The sequence below is a fragment of the Hippoglossus hippoglossus genome, chromosome 19 (assembly GCF_009819705.1).
Source record: "Hippoglossus hippoglossus isolate fHipHip1 chromosome 19, fHipHip1.pri, whole genome shotgun sequence".
NCBI classification, from domain to species: Eukaryota; Metazoa; Chordata; class Actinopteri; order Pleuronectiformes; family Pleuronectidae; genus Hippoglossus; species Hippoglossus hippoglossus.
In genome coordinates, this window is record NC_047169.1 from 3,430,808 (window position 1) to 3,451,087 (window position 20,280).

The following is a 20,280-nucleotide window of genomic DNA, read 5'->3' on the forward strand; positions in this document are numbered from 1 at the left end:
AGATACTACAAATGTTTTCTTAGATAAGTGAGTAAATGAGATGAAAACACAAATGAACAATCATCCAGTTCCTATGGAGAATAATTCATCAACAGAACACAAATTAATAGAACGGAGTATAATAGAATAGAATATCCGGTGTTATTGACACGGCTCACATTTGAGCTTTTCATCCAAACCTGTGGGATTTGAGTGAAAATGTTTACTGGCTGAAGTTTCTTTAACTCGCCTCTCGTTCTCGCTCTAACCAAACCACAAAGAGATGCTGTGGGAGTGAGCGCTGTCTCCAGATGGCTATTAGACTAATGACATTTGAGGAGAAAAAAGAGGAAGACAGAAAACATAAAGGTTTGGTAATTCCCTCTCACTGTACGAGGCTCTCAGACTCCCAGACAATAGGACACACATTCTCTGACCAGTCGACTGACACAGGTGTTGCAGCCATGATGCTCTTCGGTTCTCTCCTCCTGCTCGTCTTCCTCACCGGTAAGAACACGACACCTGCAGATTCGTTTCTTTATCTATTCAAACTGCTGTGACAGTATTGAGAGTCTGATTTTCAGAGATGCTCTCCTGTAGATTTGTCGTCTATGTGTCAAGTTGAGGAAAATACGGCTTTAAAAGACAAATTGTAAGAAATAACATTTAATGTCTTTTCAAAATAATATATATCTGTTCTAAAACCTGTGTTATGTGACGTCTGTAACATAATTCCGGGGGAAATGCATTTGGACATATTACCTCAGCTGATCTCAGAGAGCTCTCATTAAGGCTCTTTGTGTGACCACAGACACTGGATGTTACTCCTCACATTCATGAGCTGTGGTTTTAATGGTCGGATAATTATTTCAAAGGCGGCGGATTCCCACCAACACAGTTGATTGTCTAATGTCCTTTCTTCTAAATAATTTCTCCTCAACTTGAACTTCTGATTTACAAGAAAGAAAAGATGCGAACATGTGAGTGAGCATCTCACAGATTTCTCCTTTTCCTGTGTTTTTCAGATGACGTGCGCCCGGAGCAGAACTGCAGTTACCAGGACGTGTTAAACTACCTGAACATGAGCAGAAACAACGAGCGCTTCTCCATGAGCCGGCCTGTGAAAAACTACAGGCACACCACCCCGGTGCACCTGGAGGTTGTGCTCTACGCCATTCTAGATGTGGTGAGCGGTCAAAGATTCATTTCAAGTGATCATCATGGAGTTTACACTGTTTTACAGGGAGAAACCCGAGTGTCACAATAAAGCACTTGGTTGACATTCAAGAGATTCTGCACTTAAATGTGTGTTTCGAGCTGTAAACTAGATTATATGTCCTTTTTTTTGATGAAACACATTAATCCCATTCATTAAAAATCTACATTTATGGGTTGAACTTGGCTCATGACGCCTCCGAGTGTTTCAACGTGTCTGGGACGATGCTTATATATTTATACATGGAAAATACTGCAAGAATAAGTAATAAAACCTGAAAATACGTTTTCATTCAATGAATTTAATTTTATGATAAAAAATCAGTCACGTCCATCTTGTGAATTTTTAAAAGCTTCTACGTGTCTTAAGAAGTCGTTAGAGATTAGAGTTTAAGTGTCATAAACTTTAGTTTCTGTCAAAGGAACCAATTTGAACAGAATAATAAAAATCCCTGAGCTGTTTGTTGGTTGTGCTGTAACAATATTCACATATTATTCTGTTTACAGGTTGAGAAAGAGCAGAAGTTCATCCCTTACGTTTGGACTGTCATGGTGAGTTCTGCCATTTTTTTTAAAACTTAAATTTCTGTCCCTTGTTCTCGCTGTAATTGGTTTGTTTTCATATTTTTGTTCCTGTCTTGTATTTTTTTCTCGTAGCGGTGGAACAACGAATACATTTCCTGGGATCCGAATCAGTTTTGTGGAATTGACAATGTTTCTCTGCCCGCTGAACTTTTGTGGAAGCCAGATCTCACTATTGTAGAAATGTGAGTAGCACACGCACACACACACACACACACACACACACACACACACACACACACACACACACACACACACACACACACACACACACACACACACACATGCACACACACAATGATGCGTTCAGTGCATATATTGATTTTCTAAATTACATAGAAAGATGGGGTCATAATGGCCACAATGTAAAAGCAAAATTAAGAAAATGAATGCCAGTATCATATTTGCCAATTGGTTGATTTGACAGTAATGTGGATAGAACATCAGAACATTAGGTTTTTGCTCGGAAACAACATCACACACAACAGCTGAAGCATTTGGAAACACAACACTTCTTCCTCTGAGTGGAAATGCTAGAAATAAAACCAATAAATTGAATTATTGCAAATGTGTTTTTATGAAAAAGGTGTCACAGCAACTTCTCCTTAAGTTATCTTGCACGTATGATTCATTATTTCCGTGCAATGAGGTTTACTGAACGTGTGTAAAAGAGTTTATCGTTGTGGTGATATCGGTGCATGTGTCGTTTTTGAAGCAGCTGTGATGTTCACGTGTCTCCACATGTGTCCAAGTAGGACCGAGAAGGACAAAGCTCCTCCCAGTCCGTATCTCACCATCAACGCTAAAGGTGACGTGGAGGTTCAGAACGTCCAGGTGTTAGTCAGCACCTGCAGGATGCAAATCTACACGTTCCCCTTCGACATCCAGAGCTGCAACCTCACCTTCAAGTCCGTCATACACGCCGGTGAGAGCATCCACAAACCCATCCATCTATCCATCCATCCATCTGTCTGTCTGTCTGTTCATCCATCTGTTCATCCATCCATTCATCCATCTGTCTGTCTGTCTGTCTGTTCATCCATCCATCTATCCATCCATCCATCCATCCATCCATCCATCCATCCATCCATCCATCCATCCATCCATCCATCTGTCTGTTCATCCATCTGTTCATCCATCTGTCTGTCTGTCTGTCTGTCTGTCTGTCTGTCTGTTCATCCATCCATTCATCCATCCATCCATCTGTCTGTTCATCCATCTGTTCATCCATCTGTCTGTCTGTCTGTCTGTTCATCCATCCATCAATCCAGGCAACCAATCCCCTGGTCAGTCCATCCTTCCATCCATCCCCCCCTTCATCCATCCATCAATCTATACATTTATTTATCCTTCCATCCATCCACTCATCCAACCATCCATCCATTAATTTAGCCACATCCTCTGCTAAATGGTAAATGATTTGTCTTTATATTGCGCTTTTCTGGTCTTAATGACCACTCACGACTCACGAGGACGACCGCTCTACCCCCTGAGCCACAGCCATTAGTCCATCCATCCATCCATCCATCCATCCATCCATCCATCCGTCCCTTTTGCTCCTCTAACAAACTGTTATTTCCTCTCTCTCCTCAGCTAAGGACATTCGGCTGCGAGCCAGTGACAACTCCTCAGAGGCCACCGAAGAGTCTCGGGAGGCGATGCAGACGCAGTACGAATGGTTGTTTATCAACATGACGGTCACACCCAGAAACTCCACAGATCTACTCAGCCAAGACATCATTGTTTACACTGTGGGTATAATGACTCTGTTAAAGAACAGTTTGAGGTAGTTGCACTTTAGCATTTTCAGTTAAAAGACTCAAAACATTTGGTAACATTTTGAAGAAATGTTGCATTTCCTTTCTTTTACTTCTTTCTTGGATCTGAAATATAATAATCCACCAACGTGTCCCCTTTGATCCATTACTCTCGACAACATTTAACAGATTCTAACTTGAGTAAACTTTTGACTTGTTTTCCACTGTATTATGTGGATTGAAATGATTTTGAACTCTGTCGTCATGAGCCGTTGTTGAAGTTAAATCAACCACCTGAAGCTTGAACCTCACTTAACAGATCAAAATGAAGAGGAGGTCGGCCCTCTACATCGTCAACTTCATCCTCCCCATCCTCTTCTTCCTCAGTCTGGACTTGGCCTCCTTCCTGATGTCAGACACTGGCGGCGAGAAGCTGAGCTTTAAGATCACCGTGCTTCTCGCCGTCACCGTGCTCCAACTCATTCTCAATGACATTCTGCCTTCGTCGTCAAACAGGATCCCGCTCATAGGTAAAGAAGCTCAGAGTTTTTCCTTCACTGGACTGAACACATTGTTTTACTAAGACATTAATGACGCAGCATTCTCCCCTCAGCGGTTTACTGCATCGGGATGTTTGCTCTGATGATGCTCAGCCTCCTGGAGACGATTGTGCTGATGTATCTGATCGAGAAAGACTCGGCGCCACGAGACAACAAGAAAAACAGAAGTCTGAGGGACAAGTGTAACCAGGGCAAAGACAATTACAACAACTGTCATGAAGGTGAGACCAGAGGTTAGTGTCACCAGCTGTTCTTCAATTCAAAATAAACCCTGAGTACGAATTAGGTCTTTGTTACCAAATCTTATTTTGGTGTAAAAGAGGTATGTTGGCTGGAAGGACATTACAATATTAGTAATGAGGCAGTGAATAGCTGGTGCAACGTGATCCAGAACAATAGAAACTGTCTTTATGTTAATTTACTGTTTTTATTATTCTACATACTTATTAATTATATTGTCTTTTCAGAGATGCACTCATGGACTCAGTGCTCGAGTATCTTTGATGTATCTGGTGAAACTCCGTCTGAGCTGCTGTCTATGACCAACGAGGTTGGTAGTGCATTAGAATCAGATTGCACTTTAATGCTCATGACAATGGACACAAAATGCTCGATGACAAATACACAATCAACCGTCTAAACAAATCTACTGAACCTCTCTTGCAGCGTCAGAGCAGAAAGATGGTGGAGGACGAACGGGTCCTGGAGAAGGTGTCAGACGAGCTGAGGGAGATGGAGAAAACTCTGAGTCTGATCCTCAGCAGCAGGAGAGACGAGTTCAAACCCGGCTACTGGAGCACAGTGGCTAAAAGAGTCAACAAAGTCTTCTTCATTTTCTACGTCATAGTGATCACTGTGTTTTTAGTTTACCTCTTTTTAATGTGGAAATCCGAGTGATTATCGCAACAAAACGAAAGCACGATAAAGCAACTTTCTCCTGTTATGACAAACTACAGACTCAGAGCATATAAGCATATAATATAATTCAATTTCCTTAATACCTGGTTTGCAATTGTTTCCAGAGCTGCTTTCAGACTGAACTGCATTTTCCACAACTGCATCTGCTGCTCTACAGGCTCCGCCCCCTCGCCGGAATGTTCCCGACATTCTCCTGCTGCTTCTTCAAATGTGAAAGGCGATCTGGAAAATGTCTGCACCCAGTGTTCGGCACATTTTCCAGAGTTCACGTCTGAAAACGGCTCAGGAAACAGCGCAGCCTTGAACTCTGAGTCTGACAGCTCACCTCCGACGACACTACAACTCTTCTATCTATAATTCTATTCACACTGAGAAACAGCCAGAGATCAGCAGCCCGACACAGAAACAACCAGTGTTGTTGTGCACCAGTGGTTCATCTTCACACTATAACTATAACCTAATAACCTATACTGTAAAATTCTACTCCATGTATTTGCCATATTGTCTAAATCGTACATTTTACTATTTAACCTCTATCAAATTGTGTTCTCTTGTCAAGGGGACTTGATGCCTGTTGTTGCTTCTGCCTGAATTACACTAAGTCATATATTTATTTGACTGTGAATAAAGATGTACCACTTGGCTCCACTTCCTCCTGTTGTACAGAAATAAAGCTGAAATATCTCTGGTACATCGGTGCGGCCATCTTGTTCTTTCGACGTCACTCTGCACAAAGGAGTTGAGTCGTTTCACACACACAGTAATGGGAAACAAGTTGGACTTGATCATTAGTGGATTGCTGAGATAAAACCCGCAGGCCAACGCCCAGCAGTGTGTAATGGTCTCTCAGTGACCACAACCACTGGATGTTAGAACAGACACATGTGAGCACCTTCTGATGACACGCACGCACACACACACACACACACACACACACACACACACACACACACACACACACACACACACACACACACACAGTCCATTAAAGGGGGGTGACAAAGTGAGGACCGGCCAAAAGGTCCTCACTTTGCCAAAATGTCCTCACTTTGTAGGTTGACTCAAACTGGTCCTCACAAAGATATCAGTACAAGAGCATACACACACACACATACACACATACACACACACACACACACATACACACACACACACACACACACACACACACAGTATGAAAGGACCACAACTTTTGACAGAAATGATAATTAAGCTTTTCATTAATTAACAAATTGTAAAAGTCAGCATTAAAATGTCTGTGCAACAAATAAATAGCTCAATTTCAAATGAATGAGGGATCATTTAAACAAAGTAATTAATGAATAGAATGTTTAAAGGGGACATATCATGAAAATTCCACTTTGTTAGTGCTTCTACAGGTTAATGTGGGTATCTGGCTCATGTCTACCAACCCAAAAACTCTGGAAAAAAAACACACGCGTTTTGTTATAGTTCCTCTAAGTCAGAAACGTCACGCTTGAGTGACTGGAATGAGCTTCCTGTGTATTGTGTCGTCACAATACACAGGAAGTCTCCCTACATGGCCTTGGCCCACCCCCCCCCCGCCCCCCCCCCCCCCCCCCCCCCCGTCCCCCCCCGTCCCCCCCCGTCCTCCCACACGAGGCAGCGCAGCGCCGTTCCCAAGCGCGCAGCCGGGCTGTTCACACGGGACGAGCATTTCTCCGCTGGTCAGCCCCATAGACTGTATATATAAGGTCAGCCCGCGATTCTGCTTTCTCCGCTTGTTGTTGTACCCGTTGAATGTCGGGGTTCGGGGGTAAATGTCGGTCTTCATAGCCCCCCCCCCCCCCCACCCCTCTCTTTCTCTCTCTGTCTGTCTGCTTGTGTGCTTGTAGTGGATGGGCAGAGGGGGACATTTAATTATGTGATTGGGAAAATGAAAACTCCAGGACAACAGAAGGGGAATACAAAGTATGGGATGCATATTTGATAATTTATATCATATAAAATATGTCATTTATATTGTTTAAAATCATGGGGGGAGAGGGGGGAGGGGGGAGCTGGCTCATTAGCATTTAAAGGAACAGGCACTCAAAACAGGTCACTCTGTGGAGGGCTGTTTTATACAGGGTAAAAAGGGTGCTATTGTTAATCATTGTTAATGATGGATTCATTTCTTGTCTGTAAATTATTTTAGTTTTTTATATTATTTATATTATATTGTTATTATATAATTATCTATTCGTTGATTAATTGAACAGCAAATATAACTGCTTATTTTCTTATTTTATAACCAATGATTGATTTATGTTACGATAACTGATAATTAGAAACTAGTTGTTCTCCATATACAAGGGCTCTGAAGTTCCAATGTGAAAATAAATAATGTATTATTACATTATTATATCACTGAGTGGACAATGGACGCGAGCAGTAGAAGAATTGGTTGGACTGTGATTGTCTGCCCAGTGGAGGAGTGGTCAGTGGTTCCTAATGTTTCCCTCGTTTGGTGTTTCCAGGATTCAAGAAACATTCAAACTAAGTGCTGGACCCTCCGTGTGTCCGTCCCTCCGTGTGTCCGTCCCTCTCCCTGGGAGACGAGCTGGAGTTTTCACACACTTTCCCTTCACACCTCCACCCACACGGTCCTGCTCCTCCGCTGCTGGACTCATGATGCTCGTTGGCTTCTTCTGCCTGTTCGTCCTCTCGGGTGAGTTTTCTGAATCCAGTCTAATTCTTGAAATTTTCATTTTTATTTTTAACTCTACAAAGTCAGTGTCAGGCTTTGACGCTCTAATGTAAAAGTGGAAATAAAAAAAGTTGATGATAGTACATAGTATATTATTTGTAAGTTATATATTATATAATACCAATAATTGATTATCATGTGATATAATAGAAATATTTTAGTATTTCTTTAAAAGATATTTTCAAATATGAGTCCATATGTAACTTTTTACATCTAATGTGATAATAGATCCAAGATTAGGGAAATTGTTTTATATACGATAGAACAGCATTGTTGAATTAAACAATTATTGTAAATTATAAATTTACTTTATATTTTGAGATCCTACTAAATAACGTCAATCTGCCTCCAGAGTGTCAGACGACATAAATCTGGACAAATCAACGTCCAACTGTAGATTCTCCTATTGCAGTCGGATCAAATATCACTATTCAATTAATATTGAATTAAAAGTCTGCAAGTGCTTTGTCTGAATCAGGGTTTTTCAGACTGAGTGCAGCTTTGCCAGGATTCTATCAACACGCATTAGTCTGTGTCTAACAGATGGATCTCAAATGGAGAAGCTATTTAGACGGAGAGGAAAATGATTCTGTGGTCAGCTGTCTCTCCACCTGTCGCCAACATCCATCTCTGACCACAAGCTCTGGATGTTATTATTGTGAGCTGGTGATTATTATAAGGACCGTTATCGGAAGTTTGATAAAAGATTCATAAACCTCATTTGGACAGACACCTCTTTTATGTCCGGGGACGAATATTTACCGGCGAAACACAAAATGCATTGTTGAAACTTGAACTGAAACAGCTTTTTAAGAAGATTTTACAATATTTACTGTACTTTTGTGGTCATTTGGTGTATTTCAAAGGCCTTTATATGCAGAGGAATTGTAAATTACATATCTTTCTTCCCCTCTCTTTATTAAAGAGCGTTGTCTTTTAGTTTGAGAGCAGGACTTATTAATCCCACGTTCAGATTCAGTGATGCTTTTACTCAGAGAGTCTCTGCTTGTGCTCAAACTGTGCGGTTGCACTCGGATTCCAGTGTAATACACTATGTTCAGCTGTGATTCATGCTTCTACACAAATAAACATTCAAATAAAACAACAAATTCAATGGATGTCGACACAAACAAAACAGAAAATGTTTCTCTCATATACAGGATTTTTACATCATCTCTCAGACGCTGAATGTTTCTTTCTGTCTCCCTGTTTTCAGCCGTGGACGTGGCGTCCTCAGAGAAACTGTGCAGTTACCAGGATGTTTTAAACCACCTGAACTTAACCAAAAACAATGAGCTGTTCTTCATGACCCGGCCGGTCAAAGACTACAGACTGGCCACCAACGTCTCCCTGGACATTCTGCTCTACGCCATCCTGGACGTGGTAAGTGTGTTTTTGTTTCAGGAACTGTTTTATACTTGACAGGGTGTTAGTTGTCCTTTGTTTGGTCATGAATAAGCAGCTTTCTGTTTAAAAAAGCATTTTTATGATCATTTTGCTGCTTCACACGTATGTTTTTGCTTCTTCACAGAGAGAAACTGACCAGACCTTCATTCCATACGTCTGGATGTTCATGGTGAGTTTTCTTTTTTTAATTTATCCTCTCTCTGTTGGAGACTCAAATCTCCCTCCCCTCGATATGTTCCCTGTTATTTTCTGCTCATTCTCGACTTTGCTGTTGGTTTTTCCCGTGTAGTCGTGGGAGAGTCAGCACATTTCATGGAATCCCGCTGACTTCTGTGGTATTAAGAATGTTTCTATTCCCAATGAAGTCTTATGGAAGCCGGATCTCACCATTGAAGAGATGTAAGTGGCAGATTGATTTCATACTGAGACAGTGGTTGGACTCAAGGGTGTTATGTCCCTGTTGAGTTGTTTTAAATCAAACAGACCATAATATCTATGATGTGTGTTTGTGCATCGTACAGGACAGAGAAGGATCGAGCTCCTCCGAGTCCTCACCTCACGATCCACAGTGACGGTTTGGTCCATGAGCAGAACGACCTGGTGCTGGTCAGCACCTGCAGGATGCACGTCTACCAGTTCCCCTTCGACACTCAGAGCTGCAACCTCTCCTTCAGGTCCATCATTCACCCTTGTGAGCCACACACACACACACACACACACACACACACACACACACACACACACACACACACACACACACACACACACACACACACACACACACACACACCACCACCATATTACCACATACAATCTGTGTTGGGATATAACAAAATACAATTACTGAATTAATATATGTATCTGTGATTCACTTGAGTAGATTTATGTTTGGCTACTTTTCACTCTTACTCCACCACACAGAGCAGATATCTGTACTTTCTACTACAGAGGCACTTTAACTAATGTGAAGTGTTTTCATTAGCATCCTCTGATGGATTCTTCTTATTTACTTTTTAGGCAATTAAACAGGGTTTATTTGTACTTTTACTTCAGTGAAATGTTTGAGTACTTATCTCACCACTGCCTATGTTACATATTTTCTTTCTTAATCTGCCAACGTCACAGTTTTATTAATCATAATTTTTGTTTATCTTCCACCTCAGCTGAGGAAATCCATCTTTTTTCCAACTCCAAATCTAAAAAGGCCACAGAGGAATCCAAGGACTTGATGCGGACGCAGTACGAGTGGCTGTTCATCAACATAAATGTCTCCAGTGAAATGATCAACTCGTTTGGCTTCGACCAAGACGTCATCATTTACACTGTGGGTATCACAGGCTGCAGTTTAATTCAGGCCCCAATAGTTGTAGGTTTGAATTTTGTTACCGACACATCCATTAGTCAGGGGTATGATCCGATGCACCGGAGCTCACACACAACAGTGAGGTCACGTTGTGCTGGAGGACAAATACCACTGGAGTGCAGCAGAAACCAGACTTTTAGGATATTTAGAGATTGTCTACTTTGTATGAGCGGCACTTTCTCTCTCTACTTTGTCTTTGCCTTTTTGTCTCTTTCTGTCCTTGCGGTCGTCGCTCTCGTTGAAATGTTACACAGTGACTTGATCTCTGTTTGTAAAACATGACAATTTTAGAAAGTAGTACCCAAGCGCACCACCTACACGAGTGCAGAACAGCTGTCACTCAACATGATAAAAAGCAAGAGCAGATCGTTGCAGATGACTTTGTGGCGTGAAGCTGTGAACGAGTTTCTGCAGTTGAATCTTTCTCAGACGTGCAGGAGCTGGAAGATCAACTAACCGATGTTTGAATATCATTTGACAGATCAACATGAAGAGGAGGTCCATCCTCTACATCGTCAACTTCCTGCTGCCCGTCCTCTTCTTCCTGTTTCTGGACTTGGCCTCCTTCCTGATCTCAGACAACGGCGGCGAGAAGCTGAGCTTCAAGGTCACCGTGCTGCTCGCCGTCACCGTGCTGCAACTCATCCTGAACGATATCCTGCCGGCCTCGTCCAACAGGATCCCTCTCATTGGTAAAGGTTTTGCAGGGATAGAGAATTGGACACATTTCATCCAGTGTGTAGTTATTTATCTGCATATATGACGCGGCCCTCTCTCTTCAGCGGTTTACTGCATTGGGGTTTTTGGTCTGATGATGCTCAGCCTCCTGGAGACGATTGTGGTGATGTATCTGATGGAGAAAGACTTGGCACCGCAAGAGGACAAAGCGGAAAAAGACAGATGCCTGAAGGAGGACAAACGAGGCCAAGTCAACTTCCACAACTGTGAAGAAGGTGAGATTCACTAAAGGCTTGAATATCTGCAGAGGTAGTGTCTCCACTAAGGTGACTGTAAAAAGACGGTAGGTTGAATTCATGTTTTCAGCCCTGAAGACAGTTGGACACCTGCAGCTCGTTGCACCAGCTGCAAAAGCAGCTCTGCTGTGAGTTTGAAATGCACCACTAAATTCACATCGCCCTTCACAACCTTAAAGAAGGAGAAAGAAATAATACTGTATCTGCTCATCTATCCAGATCTGCTCCAAAAGGTAATGAATCCTTCAAACAACTCTTGTCCCACCTCTCCACAAAATCTAATGGAAACAGGTTCAGTAGTTTTTGCAACAAACAAACAAGGCCCAACATCCCCTTATGAAAAACGTCCTATCTTTATTTACACCCTGATCTGAATCCACAACAAAACTTCACTGATTCTTTCCTGACGCATAATTTACACTCACACAAGTTTCACCATCATCCGTCCAGTAAGTTTTGCGTAATCCTTGGCAGATGTAAACCGATATCTATGAGTGTTTGTAATTTGTGAATCTTTCATGTTTCATGTGACTGTTGGGCCTTGGTGGAGGTTTCACTCTAGTTAATTGTGTAATTGCTAATAATGATTTTCTTGTATCTGATGTGTTCTTCCAGAAGAGAAGAAATGGAGTCGATGTGATTTTTCTGCTGATGAAACTCCAGCTGAACAGCTGAAGGTTTGGATTTCATTACACTTTACATATGAAGCCTTCAACTCATAGACTGTAAATAAAGATGGACGACATGACGGCTCTCCAACAGTGACACAGACCCTGTCTCCTCCATGTTAGCAGATGGGACATGGACCAACCTAAAAAAGTCAAAGCACAAATAAATGACACATCATGACTGACATCCATCTTTATTTACAGTCTGCTAAATAACCTGAATTAGAACAAATAAGTAGTTTTTAAATCTGCCATCCCTCTCAGAATACTGTACTGAAAAATGTGTACGTCAAACCTCACAGCTGACGATATGTTTGGGCTCATGATAATAAACCGCAGTCTTCTAAAAATCCCGGTTTCAGCTCAGCAGCAGCCGGATGACGGACGAGTCCCCGAGCGGTGAGAAGCTCGCCGAGGATCTGAGGGAGGCGGTCGAGACACTGACTCTGCTCCTCAACAGGAAGGAGGAAGGGAAACCCGGCTACTGGACCAGAAAAACTAGAATCATCAACAAAGTCTTCTTTGCTTTCTATCTCACAGCTGCCACGCTGTTTTTAGTCTGTATGTTCTTCAACTGGAACACAGGACTTTAATTATAACGCTATATACTGATGATCCCTGCACATCTAGTTCTAGTTGCATTAAAGGTTCAGTTTGTAGAATTTAGTGACATCTAGTGGTGAAGTGTCATGTTGCAGCTGAACACCCCTCACATCACCTACCCATTCTAGGGTAAAGGATTATTTTATATTCAATTATCATGGATCCCTTTCACCTAAATCTTACACACTGGACCTTTACAGAATTATATTCTACCATTGAGCAGTAGATTTATATATTTGAAATGTAACATCTACATATTATTAAAAATAAGCATGCCAATGTAAACAGATTTGCATCATAAATGCTCTCTCAGATTTAAGTATGATCCTAAAACATGAGTCTTTCCTTGTTGTCTGCATCTACAAATAATCGTATTTAGCTATTTGCTTACATTGAATAAAAACAGACTTGTAATAAGTGCGCACCAATGCCAAAGGCCCAACAGTCCATAGGTATCTGTCCCCTCAACATGCCTGATTCTTTATTATTCCCAACAGGAGAACGGTGATTATCATAACATTAAATAAAGTGAAAATACTCCTGGATCTAAACCCCTGATCTGGATTCTTTCTTTCTCTTCCACCACGGTTCATGGTACCTAGTAGTTTTTGCCTAATCCTGAGAAACAAAACAAGCATATATACGAAAACATGTATTTAATGTGTACTTTGACGGTTTAGTCCCATCCACTAACACGGAGGAGGCAGGGTTTATTCTACAACCAGCCACCAGGGGGCAATCGAGACGCTTTGGGGGAGCAGTCATGTGGTTCATCTTTATATAAAAACTGGCCCGACACACAACAAATGTACCAAAGAGTGTGTGTGTGTGTGTGTGTGTGTGTGTGTATGTGTGTGTGTGTGTGTGAGAGAGAGAGGGATGGTCCCTCACTTTGCCCTGCCCACTTCCAGTGTCTCATTAGTGTCAACACATCTGGTCAGTTTGCCTCCATCGTTTGCTGCACACGCGTCTCACACACTCTGATGCATCTGAGCCCAGTGATGTTCGGTGGCGTCGTCCTGCTGCTGCTCCTCTCAGGTGAGTTCTCTGGTCACAGCGTCCGAGTCGATGCTGATCATCCACGTTATCCTAATTATCCACAGGCCTCGCTGTGAACAGCTTTTAATTGAAACTGCTCTCTCCCCCCTGTCTGTGGTCAGTCAGGACTAATGCTTCATTTTTAAAAGCTTCCTGTCGTGAGTGACTCTGAAGATGTCCAGCGCCAATGTTTTGGGACAGAAGCAGAAATCTCAGAGTCAAATATCTTGAAATTTGATCAAATGAATTGAGAGTGAGGTGCAGTTACAGCTGGTGTTTGTTTCCACTTGTCACGTTCTAACTGCATTGGGCTGCACTTGATGCCTTCAAGGTCTAATTATTTCTTCATTAATGGTTCGTTGCAATCGACAAAGTGAAAATATCCGATGCAGTGTTGTCACAGACGCTAACTGGCAACAACCGTCTCTAGAAGGTTCGTTTGTGAAAGTTAATCAAACAGAGGAATGAAAAAGGAGACATTCAGTAAAGTGCACATATTCATATTTTCTTGTATTTTCTGAACATGTTTGTAGTTTTTAATTCGTGAGGATTTCGTCTCGGGGGCCGAAGGTTCCGTGCTCTTTGGTTTGCTCTCCCGCCGCGCCTTGTGTTTTCCATAAAGTATTTTGAATTCACTCAAACTAAATTATTTATTATCGGGGTCTATGTGGGTTTTCTTGGTGCTTCCTCGCACAGTTTAAATACGTGGAGACTGGGAATTGGGTTAATTGGAAACCAGAATAAGCTGTCGGGTTGAGGGGTGTTTTAATAGAGAGGACTAAACATTTAAAGAAAGACTTTACATTATCAAAACAAATACAGTTTCCTGTCAGTTAAATACAAAACAGTTAGAAATAAAAGAGGAAACTGCTGGTCAAGCTTTGAACAACATGTATTGGTTTCTTTCCAGTGACGTGGACGTAGCAAACATGTAGAATTTAATGATCACATTTATTTGGGGGTGGTGTCGTCACTGTTGCCAACATCCGTCCTTCTCATAATGGATCCACGTCACCACAAACACTGCGTATAACTGCAAATGTTCACGTATGGGATGAATATTTAATGATGTAAAACCAAGACCATGCTTACAGGTCTGTAAAGCTGGTCTGTGGTTATCCGGCAGCTGAAGTGCTGATGTTTCCTAGACATTAGGTCTTTGTTCACCGTGTTAGTGTTGCTTGTTACCAGGCTCGTTAGCACCAGATTCAATTATATTTCACTCAGAACCACAGATTGGGGTTGGGTGCCTTGGCCCCTCGCTGTGTGGCGGGCGTCGGCTCCAATGTCATTTTAGGGTCACACAAATATCACTGCAGGAGAATGTCACTGGTCAAAGTTCACCAAAGTTGCCCCTGGTGGTCTCCGGCGTCTGATGGTGAATGTGTCTTGTTTCCAGGGGGGGCGTCCTCTGAGGAGAACTGCACTTATCAAGATGTTTTAGACTACTTGAACTTCAACGAAAGGTCCAAACTGTTCTACATGAACCGACCTGTTAAAAACTACAAGACGCCCACAGAGGTCCACCTGGATTTGCTGCTCTATGCCATTCTAGAAGTGGTAAGTGGTCGTTATAACTGTTTAATGTCCAAGGAGGTTGCATTGGTCTGTTTTCTCTGTTTGTCTCTCACATCACAATCACATTATATCTGGTGGCCATTTATGAACATTATCTATTTGCCTCACATTAGCATCATCCTGTCTGTGGTTAGGAAGCGAGAGCTTTCATATGATGGTTAATGTTTTATAATTTACTCCAATAGGGTCGTCATGTTTCCACTTGCCTGGAGGATCGAGAATGAAGTTATAATATCCTGACTTACAGGAAATAGAGAGGAAATATCAGGGGATCAGCGTCGTCATCTGCGTTTTCACAGTTTCACAAGTAACAAAATACTTACAGGGGAATTCATCATATTTTTCTTCGTAAATTACGACTTTATTCTTGCAACATTATGACTTTTTCCTCATTCAATTACAACTGTTTTCGCTAAATATTCAGACTTTTTTTTCCCTCATTGAATTACAGATTTATTCTCGTGATATTATGACTTTTTCTCCATTTGACAATAGTCTCATAATCTCATATTGTTTTTCTTTATTATGGTATACGGAGAGAATGACGATCTTTTTTACGTTTCACCTCACAACCTTAAAACACTGCAGTTTACTCTCAGCACGGTGTGTGACGGTGGTGCTCAGTTTCATCTTGCACAGCCAAGATTCCAGGTTTTCTGGCTGCAGAAGATTTTTTAACCCGTGTGTTTTTTCCTCGTAGCAAGAGAAGGACCAGAAATTCGTCCCTTACGTTTGGATCACCATGGTGAGTTCCCCTCGAGGACCAAAGCACTTTTGGACTTCATGAATTCCTTCTCTCCCGCTCTGTTGCAAAACTCAGATGTTGCTTTTGTCCGGTTGAATTCTTCCTCTTGCTTTTCTCCTCTGCAGTGGTGGTCAAATGACTTCATCAGTTGGGATCCTGAAGAGTTTTGTGGTATTGACTATTTGTCCATTCCTAATGAATTAATGTGGAAGCCAGATATCACGATTGTGGAGATGTAAGTTTTAAAGAATGTGCACACTCACACTCACAGAGCCCCAATGACTAATTTACCGTTGATTAATCATCATTTATTGACGTTATTTAGTTGCATATATTAATGTTATTTAATTTATGTTTTATGTCCGTTAATATTATTAGAATGTCTTTTTATCCCATTTTATTATGTATTTTTTTAATTTATTTTTTAATATTTGCTTTTATCTATTTTATGGTATTTCCCTTCATTTTTCATGGTTTTGTTCTGCACTGACCTGAATTAAAGGTGCCATACAAATAAAGTTTGATTAACTGATTGATTGATTAATTGATTATATAGGAGAGTGACTGAGGTATTTGAAGTACAAGAAATCCAAAGGAGTAGAGGGATAAAGACGTGAAATTAATTTCCGTAGCTATGTTGCAGTTGCAGTCAACACAGTATACTGGTCATAGTTCATTGTGTACTTTCACTCGTGTTGAGACGCTGTGTGTTTTTGTGTTGTCAAACAGGACAGAGCGGGACAAGGCCCCTCCCAGTCCTTATGTCACCATTACAAGTCGGGGTAACGTGGAGGTTGTGAATGATCAGGTCATGACCAGCACCTGCAGGATGCACATTTACAAGTTCCCCTTCGACACTCAGAGCTGCAACCTCACCTTCAAGTCATTCATTCACTCTGGTGAGGATGGACACTTGTGCTTTTACAAGTGTCAGCTGTCAATCACGATGTTTCACCCCATTTTTATAACATAAAATATCTCATTAAAACCCAAAACCAGAAACATGAGCACTTGAACATATATCGGTGGGATGATACCTAAAATGACAGAAACCATCTTTGAGAAAAACGTGTATCTTGACTTTTTTATTTGGTCCCATCCACTAACATGGAGGAAATGACGGAGCCACGTCTTCTTTTTTTTACCAACCTAATTAAAATCTCCTTTTGGTTTTTTTCTCCCACTTGAGACGATGAAATCAAACTGGTCCGTTACCTCAACTCCTCGAAGATCACTGAGGAGTCTCGAGACGTGATGAGGATCCAGTCTGAGTGGCTGTTCATCAACATCACAGTCTCCAGCATAACAAAGAAGGATTTTAAGAACAACCAGACCATGGTCATTTACACAGTAAGTGGAACAAAGCTGCTGTTTGAATTCTCTCTTTCTTCAAGCGTGTGGGTCAATCAGCTGAACTTAATTCAACAGATCAACATGAAGAGGAGGTCGGCCCTCTACATCGTCAACTTCATCCTGCCCATCCTGTTCTTACTCTGTCTGGACCTGTCCACCTTCATGATCTCGGACAGCGGCGGCGAGAAGCTGAGCTTCAAGATCACCCTGCTGCTCGCCGTCACCGTCATGCAGCTTATTCTGAATGACATTCTGCCGTCATCGTCAAACAGGATTCCACTGATCGGTAAAGAAGCTCACAATCTTCAGCTCATATCAGTAACAGCACACACACTGGATCAGTGTGTAGTTCTTTATCTGCATGAATGACGCGGCCCTCTCTCTTCAGCGGTTTACTGCATCGGGGTTTTTACTCTGATGATGCTCAGCCTCCTGGAGACGGTTCTGGTGATGTATCTGATCAAGAAAGACTCGGCGCCACGAGACGACGAGACGGAAGAAGAAGACAGAAGCCTGAGGGAAGACAAACGAGGTAAATCCATCTCGTGCAATTGTGAGGAAGGTGAGAATTGTCTTTTCTACTTGAGTAAACGTAATTAAGTACTTGCTTTTAAATATACCCAAAAGTATTCTGACTTTATCCTCAAATCTAAAGTAACCGGCTCGCTCTGATTGGATCAGTCAACCAATTCACTTCCTGTCACAGAAAGGACAGTAGAAAGTACGAGTAGAAAGAACAGATATTTGCTGATATATGTTGTGGATTAAAATTGAAAAGTACCTAAAACTAAGTACAATACTTGAAGTATACTACGAAGTATTGTAACTAAGTAAAGGTACTTTATTACATCCCACCACTGATGGAAAATTGTTTGTATGAAACATAAAGTGTTTAGTCGACTTTTGACTATGATAATGATCTATTTTATCATTATTTCTGTCTATGATTTGAATTTGATGTGGAAACTGATTCATTGTGTTATTTTAATTGTGTATTAACCATGTTTTGTCTTTGATGCATCTTTTCAGATTCAAATGAACAGTTCTACTCAGACCAAGATCTGTCTCCTGGTAAAACGGCTTCAGAACCTCATGGTTTCAAAGAGGTTAGAGTTAAGTTGCACGTTTTTAAAATAAAATCATAAAAAGAACTGATGCTGTGCAGTAATGTCTGGATGGAGATTTAATGAGTTTTCTTTTTTACATGGATGATGTGAATTAACTTAGACCAGGATAACTATCATATCCTCTAAACCTGGAAAACTCTTATGACGAGATATCAACAAAACTATGAATATCAAATGCTGCTGGTGCCTGACATTGGTTTAATTGTTTACCTCAATCCACTCTTTGTAAATTGCTTTTCAGAATAGCAGCAGACGACTGATGGAGGAGAGTCACGTCTCAGAAAAGCTGTGGGACGAGATAAAAGCTTTGACTCTGTTCCTGAAGAGCAGAGGAGAAGAACCAAAACCTGGATACTGGACCAGAGTGGCTCAAAGAATCAACAAGGCTTTCTGCGTTTTCTACCTCAGCTCTGTTGCACTATTTCTAATCTATATGTTCTTTAAATGGAACTAAGACCTGTATTAATAGGGCATGAATAATAAAAACACGGAGTTATAGTTTCTGATGCAGCTTTAATGCAGTAAGAGTGTAATGGGCTGTACACATCATAATCCTCCTGAAATGACATGGTATTGATGGGACTCATTTATTTGCTATGTTATAAATAAAGTAGTTTAGGAATCTATTAATACCTATATTATTGAAAATGAAGCATGTAAGTGTGAGCAAAATGTATGTTACCCTCATAGATATACACTGTGTCCGTGTGCATTGCTTTTAATTCACATTAAAGTGAGACGAATGTTTCCATGTTTTTTTTAAAATTATTATTACAGAGCAGATCTATAGATGCATTAGAAAACCTTTTTATCTTATGTAATTTTAATGGCTTACAATAAGTGCATTCAACCATGAGGGAACAAACCCAGAACAAGAAGAATCAAGTAAGCCAAACTATAAGTTATCAATCAATCAATCAATCAAATTTTATTTGTATAGCCCATATTCACAAATCACAATTTGTCTCATAGGGCTTTAACATGGTGTGACATCCTCTGCCCTTAACCCTCAACAAGAGTAAGGAAAAACTACTTAAAAACCCTTTTAACAGGGAAAAAAGAACGTAGAAACCTCAGAGAGAGCCACATGTGAGGGATCCCTCTCCCAGGACGGACAGAAGTGCAATGGATGTCAAGTGTAAAGGAGAACATCAAGATAAAGGTTTTAGCAGCATTGATTAGGGTAAACATTTTGAAGTATAACTGAAGGTCAGTGAATTGGTGGATTAATGTCATTAATGGTCGAGTGTCTGAGGAGAAATACTATGTATCGAGCAGTCCTGCTGCAATCATAGTCCATGGTCAGCAGCCAGCAAGATCATGATCCACCATCAAGATCGGATGCCACTATAGTCCACAGTTATTGTCCACTGCCGCCATTAGGATCCATCATCAGCTGCCACCTCGGTCGTGGTCCACTACCAGTATCTGATGCCAACACGATAAAGGATCTGCCTTTGTTATCACGATCAGCCAGCACGATGCAGAATCCGCCATACTGGATCCACCATTACGATCTCTGATACGCGATCCACAGATCCTGATCCACGATGTGGCCACAGCCGCGGCCCTGGGTCTGCGGACGATAAGGCAAAGGGACTCCGGGGAAGAAGTCAAGTCAGTAACATGTATTGATGGGATATGAATTACTTTGATGTGATAAAGATTGAGAAGAGGAAGGAGAAGCTGGAAAGAGAAGCTCC

The 20,280-nt window shown here is 41.4% G+C and overlaps 3 protein-coding genes across 3 annotated transcripts; all 3 read left to right on the forward strand.

The window, feature by feature from the left end:
• The first annotated feature begins 443 nt into the window (after positions 1–443).
• On the forward strand, positions 444–4,990 carry LOC117753399 (5-hydroxytryptamine receptor 3A-like). Its single transcript, XM_034571477.1, has 10 exons — positions 444–486; positions 1,005–1,165; positions 1,702–1,746; positions 1,852–1,961; positions 2,532–2,701; positions 3,370–3,527; positions 3,853–4,063; positions 4,147–4,326; positions 4,561–4,643; positions 4,760–4,990. Exons 1-10 carry the CDS (start codon positions 444–446, stop codon positions 4,988–4,990), a joined length of 1,392 nt encoding a protein of 463 aa, XP_034427368.1.
• Positions 4,991–7,590: 2,600 nt separating this feature from the next.
• LOC117753068 (5-hydroxytryptamine receptor 3A-like) lies at positions 7,591–13,281 on the forward strand. Its single transcript, XM_034570934.1, has 10 exons — positions 7,591–7,682; positions 8,938–9,104; positions 9,253–9,297; positions 9,418–9,527; positions 9,650–9,819; positions 10,292–10,452; positions 10,973–11,183; positions 11,274–11,444; positions 12,081–12,142; positions 12,496–13,281. The coding sequence occupies exons 1-10, from the start codon at positions 7,643–7,645 to the stop codon at positions 12,724–12,726; spliced, it is 1,368 nt and encodes a 455-aa protein (XP_034426825.1). The 5' UTR covers positions 7,591–7,642; the 3' UTR covers positions 12,727–13,281.
• A 411-nt stretch (positions 13,282–13,692) lies between these two features.
• Positions 13,693–19,031, forward strand: LOC117753400 (5-hydroxytryptamine receptor 3A-like). Its single transcript, XM_034571478.1, has 10 exons — positions 13,693–13,774; positions 15,174–15,334; positions 16,053–16,097; positions 16,223–16,332; positions 16,827–16,996; positions 17,287–17,447; positions 17,526–17,736; positions 17,839–18,012; positions 18,480–18,556; positions 18,819–19,031. Exons 1-10 carry the CDS (start codon positions 13,720–13,722, stop codon positions 19,029–19,031), a joined length of 1,377 nt encoding a protein of 458 aa, XP_034427369.1. The 5' UTR covers positions 13,693–13,719.
• Positions 19,032–20,280: the final 1,249 nt, after the last annotated feature.

What these genes read in the sequence shown, in the direction of transcription:
- LOC117753399 (XM_034571477.1), top strand. Translation starts at nt 444, where the DNA reads ATGATGCTCTTCGGTTCTCTCCTCCTGCTCGTCTTCCTCACCG. An exon ending in CTTACGTTTGGACTGTCATG is followed by an intron (nt 1,747 to 1,851) that starts GTGAGTTCTGCC and finishes TTTTTCTCGTAG; the next exon opens with CGGTGGAACAACGAATACAT. An exon ending in GATCTCACTATTGTAGAAAT is followed by an intron (nt 1,962 to 2,531) that starts GTGAGTAGCACA and finishes GTGTCCAAGTAG; the next exon opens with GACCGAGAAGGACAAAGCTC.
- LOC117753068 (XM_034570934.1), top strand. Translation starts at nt 7,643, where the DNA reads ATGATGCTCGTTGGCTTCTTCTGCCTGTTCGTCCTCTCGG. An exon ending in CATACGTCTGGATGTTCATG is followed by an intron (nt 9,298 to 9,417) that starts GTGAGTTTTCTT and finishes TTTCCCGTGTAG; the next exon opens with TCGTGGGAGAGTCAGCACAT. An exon ending in CTTCCACAACTGTGAAGAAG is followed by an intron (nt 11,445 to 12,080) that starts GTGAGATTCACT and finishes GTGTTCTTCCAG; the next exon opens with AAGAGAAGAAATGGAGTCGA.
- LOC117753400 (XM_034571478.1), top strand. Translation starts at nt 13,720, where the DNA reads ATGCATCTGAGCCCAGTGATGTTCGGTGGCGTCGTCCTGCTGCTGCTC. An exon ending in GATATCACGATTGTGGAGAT is followed by an intron (nt 16,333 to 16,826) that starts GTAAGTTTTAAA and finishes GTTGTCAAACAG; the next exon opens with GACAGAGCGGGACAAGGCCC. An exon ending in AAACAGGATTCCACTGATCG is followed by an intron (nt 17,737 to 17,838) that starts GTAAAGAAGCTC and finishes CTCTCTCTTCAG; the next exon opens with CGGTTTACTGCATCGGGGTT.